This window comes from Atta colombica, unplaced genomic scaffold (assembly GCF_001594045.1).
Source record: "Atta colombica isolate Treedump-2 unplaced genomic scaffold, Acol1.0 scaffold92, whole genome shotgun sequence".
In the NCBI taxonomy this organism is placed as follows: Eukaryota; Metazoa; Arthropoda; class Insecta; order Hymenoptera; family Formicidae; genus Atta; species Atta colombica.
Genome location: NW_017259586.1, coordinates 1,699,074 through 1,709,578, shown reverse-complemented (window position 1 = coordinate 1,709,578; position 10,505 = coordinate 1,699,074). Strand labels below are relative to the sequence as shown.

The 10,505-nt window shown below is 32.6% G+C and overlaps 1 protein-coding gene across 2 annotated transcripts in view; it reads left to right on the top strand.

Moving 5' to 3' along the window:
• Positions 1-10,505, top strand: part of LOC108693559 — a 36,638-nt gene that overhangs the window by 25,303 nt on the left and 830 nt on the right. Inside the window, exons 2-8 of one of the 2 annotated variants that reach the window (XM_018202564.1) lie at positions 2,261-2,497; positions 4,070-4,182; positions 6,323-6,432; positions 6,562-6,640; positions 7,449-7,585; positions 8,076-8,222; positions 10,132-10,348. In XM_018202564.1, coding sequence (XP_018058053.1) covers positions 2,261-2,497; positions 4,070-4,182; positions 6,323-6,432; positions 6,562-6,640; positions 7,449-7,585; positions 8,076-8,222; positions 10,132-10,348 — 1,040 coding nt within the window. Of the gene's footprint in view, positions 1-2,260; positions 2,498-4,069; positions 4,183-6,322; positions 6,433-6,561; positions 6,641-7,448; positions 7,586-8,075; positions 8,223-10,131; positions 10,355-10,505 lie in introns of both variants that reach the window. The other variant, XM_018202563.1, reaches the window with a different exon arrangement.

The window sequence follows — 10,505 nt, the reverse complement described above, 5'->3', positions numbered from 1 at the left end:
GATATGGCTCGCAAGGTCTTGCCCAACGGCGACCACGATTCTCTCCGTTCGCTATCGTATACCTGTCATCGCACACGTAGGCAAAGCATCCGCCACTAATCGAGGACCGCTAAGCCGCCTTTCTTCTTCGGCGAGCAGTTCACTCGCGAACGAAAGACTAACGATTGTTGCGAGAGCCTCTTCCTCGAATAACGTCGGAGCATTTAGGACTCGTCGTGTCCTTGCCGAACGCTTACATGCGGATCTTTGTCTTACCTCTCGAGTCCCGGGCGATGTTGCTAGAGATGATAGAATTGTGCTATGCTCTTAATGCATGGAAGATAAATTAATGCTAATTTCCACAAAAGATTACAGTTGGATAGTTTTAACATTTTTAATATTTGACAATTTTTTTCGAACATTTTTTATGAAAATCTGAATATTTAACTTTTTGTCCGCTTCAATCAAGTTGGACTTCGAAAGTACAATTGATATTTTCACTTTCTGATAGATATTAAATCTGTAAAAAAAAAGTAAAATATGATCCAACTTCTATGATAGCAAAAATTTGTTCTTAAAGTTTTCACGAGTATATTATTCGAAAATTTGTTTTATATTTAACTTTTACACTTTACGTATCCCAAACTTAAATTTTTTTGTGTTAATTTAACGCAAGTTCATATATTAGAAAATAACATAAATGTTATATAAAAGAAAAATAATACAAAATATATAATACACTTTATAAGCAAACTGTGGAAATATATTTTTTTAGTAAAATTAACATTTGTAATATATTAACTTAACACATATTTTATTCATTCATCTTAAAATTTATGTTTTAAAACATATTTTATATTATTTATTCACTTATTCATGAAATATGTAATTTTAACATGTTGAACAAATAAATTAAAAAATGTTAAAAATCAGTTTATAAGAAATTTAAATATCGTAATCATATTATGTTAAATTAACATTTGAATATGTTAAGAATTCAACACAAATTTTAACAAGAACTTGAGTGCACTGTTTCTAACAAAAATACAAAATGCTTTTTACTATACAACAATTTCTTTTCATTTTTATACAATCTGGAATAATATAATAAAAATCTGTACTGAATTCAACATAAAAAGTATAAAATTCCATATAATCGATAGAGGATTAATAATAATTTAATAATAATAAAATTTTATTACATGTGTGCATTTTTATTGTGAAATTTCAATTTAAATTAAAAATTTTTAATTTAACTTTCAACCTAGAATACTTTTATCGATATTTTGTTACAAGAAAATTATTTTTTAGTTTAGCATTTCTACTTTTGACATGTGTAATATAACTTTTAATATACAAATACAAAAATTAATCGTGAAATTAATGCAGTGTCGTTACTTTCATTACGCTGTAACAGTTATATTTACATTCACTCGATGATGTATATCAATTCGAGATTAATATCAAGATTGTGTCACGGATCCACGTTTCTCATCACGCGTTTCTGACGATACGAACGTGCGTTATCCGCGTTACAAAACGGACCAGCCGCATGAAAGTTGAAATTGAAAGTTAGCGTGGGCCGATAGCTACCGCCCAGACCGGTCCAAGTTTACTCGTACATTAAGTCGGCGATCCGGCCCGAGGAAATATCATTGGTCTGCGTTCGTCGAGTGCTCCTTAGCGGGATAGTAACGGGGGTGGAGACCGCTTCGAGTCTTATACAGTCTGCTATCATGCGAGAACAACCTGGCAAACAGTGTTACAAAGAATGCAGATACGTCTCGTTTCACGGCCGATATAATTCAAAGTAAAGGGGAATTTTTGTGGTTTTCACAAAAAAAAGAACTTGATTAAACGTTTCGCTACAAATGGTATTTCGCGGCAGTAAAAATGACAGGCGAATTCTGACAGGTTTTACCTTCGTACTGGAGAATGTACGGCTATCCAAGATTATTAGTATTATGTATATATTTTTTTTTACATTTAAGTTGACACATTAAGACCTGGTTAGCTGTCAACCCGAGATCGTTTTTCTCAATCGATATTATAGTTATGATATTCGGAATAGTATCGGCAGTTGTCAGCCGGAGTTAGTAGGCGATGCTGTTAGCGCAATACTGACCCTGATTTAAATATTTACGAAGGCGATGATTCCTCAGGCGCGAATCATTAACAGGAGGAGATTCTACAGTCGTGTCAAGAAGCGCACTTGTTCTAGAATGCGATAATTGGCTCCGCTCGTTCGAATGTCTAAATCTCATTCTCGTTCTGATTGCAGATCGCCGGACAATTATTGGACACGGAATTTCAGCCGACGGTGACGGCGACGTGCAAGGGCGGCTATATGACAATTCGTGTCAATCTCAATCAGAGTTTCGTAGGCGCAGTCCATGCACGAGACCATCGGACCCCGCAGTGCATGGTATCAGGCAACGGCACCACGCACGCCACTCTGGGCATTAATCTTTTTGCGTCGCAAGACAGTCCCGAGTACTGCGGAGTTCTGGTGAACAACGTGAGTCCGCTATGATTATGGAAATCGTACGCCAAGGGCGATGGAATTATGGAATTAGCTGTTGTTTATTTCTATTAGGTGTACAACTTTGCTTCCGCCATTTTTTTTTCGAAATTCGAGGCTTTATTGTAAAAAACTGGTTATACATTTGTGATTCGAAGTATTGTCCACCGCTGGCCACTACTTTCTCCCATCTTTCGGGTAGCGTACGAATCCCGCGTCGAAAAAACTGGTCATCTTTTGAGGCTATCCACGAATCGATTCAATTTTTTATTTCTTCATAAAACCGGAAGTGCTGATCAGCCAGGCCATGTGCCATTGATCGAAACAAGTGATAGTCAGAGGGAGCAACGTCTGGAGAATACGGCGGGTGGGGTAGGACTTCCCATTTCAACGTTTCCAAGTATGTCTTGACCACTTTCGCAACATGGGGTCGAGCATTGTCATGCTGCAAAATCACTTTATCGTGTCTCTCGTTGTATTGCGGTCGTTTGTCTTTCAATGCTCGGCTCAAACGCATCAATTGCGTTCGATACCGATCGTGTGATTGTTTCAGTCGGTTTTAACAGTTCATAATACACTACGCCGAGCTGGTCCCACCAAATACAGAGCATGACCTTGGACGTCAAAATCACCGTTCTAGAAGCGTTGAAACCACTCACGACACGTTCTTTCACTAATAGCGGCCTCATCATAAGTATTTGAGAGCATTCGATGAGCCTCAGCTGCAGATTTCCTCATATTGAAGCAAAAAATTAAAACCTCCCGCAAATGACGAGAATTTGGCTCGTAAACTGACATTTTCAATCGAGAATAACTTTATGATGCAGACACAAATCGACTAATGTTTCTATGGGGTTATGTTGACAGATGCCCAAGTTTATTGTATGACGTCTATGATCTATTTATTTCGACCACCACTTACCGCTAAAGCCATCTATAGGAAAACGGCGGAAGCAAAGTTGTACACCTAATATGATTGGCAAATTGTTAATCTGATTGACAATTGTATACAATAGTACGTGTACTACGAGACTTAAGTATTAATTTCGAGAAATCAACTCTTTCAACGCGAACAGCTTGCTACTCGCATAAAAAAAAAAGAATATTCCACCGCACAAGATGTACTTACGTTTTACACGTTTCATGGAGAGATATGGAGAAATTAGTACTCGTGTCTATTTACATGAGGAGTTTCCAGAAAATTAATTATTTTGAAAAGGTTTCTGGTATGCTGATTTACATATTCGGCCACTGAAGACGCCTCGAGAATAACGTGAGAATTCATCATATATGGAGATTATGATTTGCATTTGAATCCCTCTCTTTCCGCCTGGGTATTTGTTCTGCAAGTGTAATATTCTATGGCCGGAGACTTAAATCTTTTCACACGTCATTTTCATGTATATACATAATGTTCTCATAAATTTACTAATTGCAGAAGTCAAAATAAATATTTTAATAATGAAAAATTTTTGACGAATAAATGGATTTTTTGCTGAATTACTTTTTGCTGAAATGTCTTATTTTATATTTATAATTATATTATATTTATGGCAATATATATTACAGCACACAGAAGAACGTTCCGTTCCTATCGCTGTTAGGATACACAAAACGCTGGAATTAGCGGATGACAAGTTTTATGTCATTACGTGCGGAAAAGCGGGTTTCAAAAATGCCAAGTAAGTTGAAGATTAATTATAAAATAAATACCATATAAGATATAAATAATATTTGATAGAGGAATTTATTAACAGAATATAAAAAGTAAATTATGTATTTCTCAAAACTGTTATACTTAAAATATTATTTTAAGATTAAGCGAAAATGAAAATTTGTATTATTACTTACAAAAGTATTCATATCTAGAAATTTATTAACTTCTAAGATCAGGAATACGCAAAGCTTCAGAAGGTATTCATTGTATAAAGTTGCTAATTAATGTTTATTTTCTACAAATAAGACTTTCTTGATAAAGCTTTTTCCTATACGAATACATACACTTTTTGCATTCACTAAAAGTAAGATCATTAGTTTTCAGAACAAGCTGATGCTGCGGGTTTATTTTATTTATGAACTCTCTCCATAAACTATCATAAAATAACTGTGTACGTTGAGTTTTTTAAACGTAGAGAAATAGAAATATCTCGCATCAGTGATTGCTTGACACGCGTGAGTAGCGCTATCTAAACGGGAAATACTATGTATTTGCGAGGCTTTTAATCGGTCATTAGCGGTTCCGTGTTTTCTAATCAATCGTTGATGTTTGCTACCACTCAGCTATATATTTCCGTCTTCGCGATATATTGATTGTACATACAGATACTTCAACTTAAGAGTGATCAATTTAGATTGTCGGTACTTTACACAATATCGAATACCACAAGTTTTAAGGGGGATGGGGAAAGGTTTCGATGGCTGAAAATTATGTAAAATTCGAATACCATTTGTGGACAAATGAATAAATATACATAAATTTTCTTTTTAGCATTTTCTTTTTCTTGAATGCTTCCTTATGAATAAAATAAGCTACAAAAGTCCATAAAATATGAATAAATGAGAGCAATATTGATGTTTAAAAGCGACTGCGCGATTTGCGCACTGTTCTATTTTTGTCACGATTTCGGGTAAACGAATTGGAATTTTCCAATTTTCTTGGTGCCATTTTATTAGTGATCTCTGAAATTTTCGTCTACAAATTGAATCTAAAATCTGAAAAAGGACGTAAAAATAATAAAAATGATGATTATAAATGTCGAAAAATTCAAAAATATTTATTATTGAAACGGGCCTAAAAAAATAAATTTTTGTACGCAAAAGGAGTTTACAGAAAATTTTGTTATCTTTACTTTAAAAAAAATTTGTAGTCGATATCTGAAAGCTTCCATTCTTAAGTTATCATGGCAAGAACGGAACAATGCGTAGTTGTCTTTAAATATCAATATTGCCCTCAATTCTTTATATTTTATGGATTTTCGTAGCTGATTTTATTCATTAAGAAACCATTCAAAACGTGCTAAAAAGAAACTTTACGTATGGTTATTCATTTATCAAATGATATTCGAATTTTACATAATTTTCAGCTGTTTAAATCTTTCCCCCATGCATTTTTGAAAACTCTTGTAATGTCTTGCAATATCAATGTAATGAATAATAATTAAAAGTCTGAATCAAATTAAATGAAATTTGATATTTAGCACGAAGGTAGTATATTGCGAAATGTCTCAAAATGTGAATATCAATGTAGCTATAATAAGTATTCAACAAATATCTAATAAACATCATTTCTTTAGAGTTAAAAAAGAGTTAAAAGATGATTTTATCCATTAAAATATTGTCATTTAATTATATATTGGTCGAAGAAGAGGCTGTCTCGGAGATGATGAAATTTAATTGGGCATCCAAGAAATTAGACAAATAAAGCGATGAATCAGTAATTAAAATGCTCGCGACGCTACGGTTTACCGCAAGTTTTCTTATTCTGTAGCGAAAAAATGCGGCTGACAATTGGTATGCGTCCATTGTCAAATGAGATATCCCACAAATGACAAGTAGCTTCTTTGTCAGAATATACCTTCTGAATAAATTTTCTTGAGTCAAGGCACTTTGAAAGTCGATACACATGACTCTGCACGACTCGTTGATTTTCTTATCATATGCATATCGCCAGATGTATCAACTTGTTGACATAACTTTTTTGTACTTTTATCCATTCGCTTTGATTGCAACTTCGATTAAGCTTATGTCACGTTTCTAATAATAAAATACGCTTCGAGACATAAAAAAAAGAACTCGTGCTCACAAACAACGCTTTTTGTGTAGAAATGAAACTTCGCTGGTTTCCCTGCGCCTTTTGGATGAAGGTGTAAGAGTACAGGAAGCTATATACGGTCACAACTATACTCTGCGTGCTGAGATTTCACGCCCAGACGGTTCGTATCTTATATCCAATTCCGTCATTTGCTTTTACGTTCAGATAATACAGATAAATCCGTTAGCCGCGGTTTCTTCGTGAAAGCTTGCTGCCTGAAACACTGTTTCGTTGAACATTCAATTTGCAGGAACGTACGGGATTCGAGTCAAGAACTGTTTCGCATTCAATAAGCTCAATTCCAGTGTGCAGCTTATAGACGACAAAGGGTAAGCCTATGATTATTACTTTGATATACGATCTGTCTAATAAAAGCGACTAGGAAAACTTCTGTTTGAAAATTGTTACTACATCAACTTTTGAACGAGCAGATAAAAGAACTCTTCTCTACGATGCAAAAAACGAACATATTAATCATTGGGCATTTATTTTTGTATTTTTAAAGACGCTATTTAAGAAATTGAGATATAAAGAGAAAGATTTTTAAACAGAGTTCTATGACACAAAGATCATGCTTTTATTAAAAAGATTATAAATTGGAGATAAATTATATAATTTGAATGAATAAAATTTAGACTAACAATTTTTATATTTATCAATTTTGTAAGCATTTATATACGCTATAAATAAATATTAGGTGTTTGAATATTATATTATATCGAAATATAAAAAAGTATTTATATACTTATGTGATATAAATTTTTGATAAAAGTATATCATAATTTTTAATTTTCATTAATTTACTATCTATAATTTATTTTCAAGTTGATATGACAAATAAAAGTTCTATTAAATTATTTTCATTAAAACTTCTATTGCTAAGATCTTCATAATGTCTAAGGAGAATTCAAGTTACTGTTCTTTATAAGTTTTATTCGAAGCGGATTTAGAACTTCGAAGATAACAAAGCGTTCAATTAAGAGAGAAGTTTAAATTAATCTTAATTCTATTTTCATTAGCCAGATATAATTATAAATTAAAAGGAAGATGCGCAATTTACTATTATATAGTATGCTTTATAGCGTAGCTTTGACAATGGAAATAATTCACTAATTGTGACTTGTTTTGATTACAAAGCTGTCCCGTGAAAGTGCGAATGACGAAATTCATATATGACCGAAGTACCGGTATAGCGGATGCCACATTGTTTTCCATGTTCCGGTTTGCCGACAGTTCAGAGGTGCATTTCCAATGCGACATCGCTGTGTGCAGAGGTAAAACTCATCCGGTGAACGATTTCCCATTAGCATCTAGTTACGAATGTGGGTTATAAAATAGCATTCAACTTTTACGATTCGTTGTTGTGATATCACACAGCAGATAGCGATTCTCGTTCATTTTATGAGGAATTACTTTTTATGTTTTAAATCGTAAAAAGTTATGACCCTTTTAAAATAAAACATTTAGCATACTGATTTAGTTTCAATGTCATACTGAACATAAAATTGCACACAGAGTGTTTTAAAAGTATAATATATATATAATCTTTTTATGTCTGTTATTCTCATTTTTCTTATTTTTCATAAATTATTAACACTTTCGAACTAACATAACAAGTTCTCCATGTATAATTATTAGCAAATATATAAAAACTCGACACGTCACGGACCATTTTCTTGATGTATAATTACTTATCGAATATACAAGAACTTGATCGAAATTGTTTTTGTTGCAATGTAACGCAATTAAAATGTACGTGTCTAGGAAGTTGCGGTATCCCTATGTGCGAAGGAGACAAAGAAGAGCTGATAAAGGGTGGCTCCTCCACTAACGGACAAAGTGTTAGTAGTGAAGAAGGAGTGCTACTTGCTGGAACGAGCGTTTTTGTCCTCCAACCAGGCGAAAAACGAGGTAAGCTAATAAGAAGTGCGCTATCAGCGAATTAACTGTTATTGTTACTGTTATATTATTAATAGACATCATTATTCTTAACATATTCTCATTTATCATCTACCTTCATAAAGAAAAATGAAGAGTCAATTTCCAATTAATAAAATTCTTTCCAATTAATAAAATTCTGACTTTTTCTTTTCGGCCTGGAATGGGAATTTAATTTTCTACAGTATTTTTTAAGAAATTTTTTAAAGAAATTTCTTTACTTAATAAAAAATGTATAATTATAATACATAATAATACGCGATAAATTACAACAATACAAAAATACATCCTACAGCATGTTGCAGTCAATAAAGACATACTTAATAACTCGTAATTATTTGGAAAGTACAAAGTGAAAGTGCATTTTTAATCACTTTTTTTAGAGAAGCTGCGTTTTTTCAAAAGGAAATCAGTCTTCTATAAGCTAATTTCTATAAGCAGAGATAATGATTTGATAAAGAAATCGATGAAAATGATTAGAATAACTACCGCTGAAATTCTTGTAGCATCCGCTTTCCTCTGCAGTTGGTTTTGATAAGCCGTCGTGACATGAAAAGTATGTAGCCATGTCAGAAATGCGTGCATGATCTTCTTCTTTCTTTGTCCTCTTATTGTTTCTTTTGCATATATATCCCATTTATGTCTTCTTCCTGCGCGTCATAAAATGGTTGCCTGTCATCTCTCTTCGTTATCCTGACCTGCATTTGAATCATTTCGACACGCAACTTGCTCAGAAGCTGTCATCAAATTATAATGTATACTCAAGCTGGCATAAGTGTCTTATTTCGCATATCACACTTTGTACTTTTTTCGTTAGTTCATCTTACACTCTTATACTATAATTTTTACATCCGGTCAATGATGTCCTCGTTAACTTATGTCGGTAAAATTATATTATTTAAAAATTTATTGAAAAATTTATTAGAAAAATTAATTGAATATTTTTTTATTTTACTAAATCTCATTACAAATAAATGCATTTTTTTAATGAGAAAAATAAGAGTTGTTATTAATAATTGTTTTAAAATTACTAAAACAGATTAGAGTTGAAAACATTATCAAAAATTGGAATTTATTATTGAAAAATTGTTTTATTCATACACACATTTATGCGTGCTATTTATATTAAAGGAAAAAGTCTCTTTATAAGTTGATAAAAAGACTTTTCTCCATCAATATCTTCGTTAAAAATGATTAAAATTTAAATTTAGAAAAAGGGTTTTAAAGCTTGTAATCTAATTACTTTTGAATGGTTACTATATTTGAATTTATGTAAGTTTTATCATTTTTACATATAGAAAATTATGAACTAAAAAAAAATGAAAAATTTTCTTTTCACTTGTAGGTCTACAGCATGTCCAAAAAAATTTTTAGCAAATTTATAATTTTTAACTATCTAAGCTTGAAGCTTTCCCTACAAAATCATTTTTTTAGCAAATTTATAATTTTTAACTATCTAAGCTTGAAGCTTTCCCTACAAAATCATTTTTTTTAATGTTCTTAAAATTTTTTGTTCCTGAATTACTCGCAGATTAAGTAAAAAGGAATTCTGACTTTATTATTCGTAACACCGTTAAAAATAATCGTACTGCAATTAAAAATACAGATTTTTAAAGCTGAAATGTTACTCTATCAAATGATGTAATTATCAATTTTTTAAAACAAAATATATGAGTTGTTAAAATGTTTTTTTTTATCAACTTGTAAAAAGATTTTTTTCTCTCGTTCAATATATGGAATTTTTATTTGTTTTTCACTTATTTAAACACGAATGAAGTTTACTAATATTGTAACTGATGATATTTTCATTATAATGCACAAACTTACAAATACATGAATATCACGATACGAAAATTACATAGTAGTTTCTTTCCATGCGCAGTTGTACAAACATTGCACGATGACGGCAGCGTGCACCCGCTGTGGCTTCTGTGGCTGGCGGTGGCACTTGGAATATTATTCCTCATCATGCTCATTATCAACATATTCCTGTGTTCGGCGATGACCTGTAGCTGCACCCGGACCGACATTATCGAGAAGGAGCCGTCAATCATTGAGGATTACGATCCATACCGCAGCTGGCACGGTTCTCAATACGGGTCGAGGTTTGACTTAATTACCTCTCTAAAGCGAATCGCGTGACTCGCCGACAAAGTATCTTTATTAATTGCGTCAATAATATATGATTACGCACTGTGTATCTATGCGCCATCCACCATGCGGCATGATAATCATTTAAGTGGCTCGAATCGATTA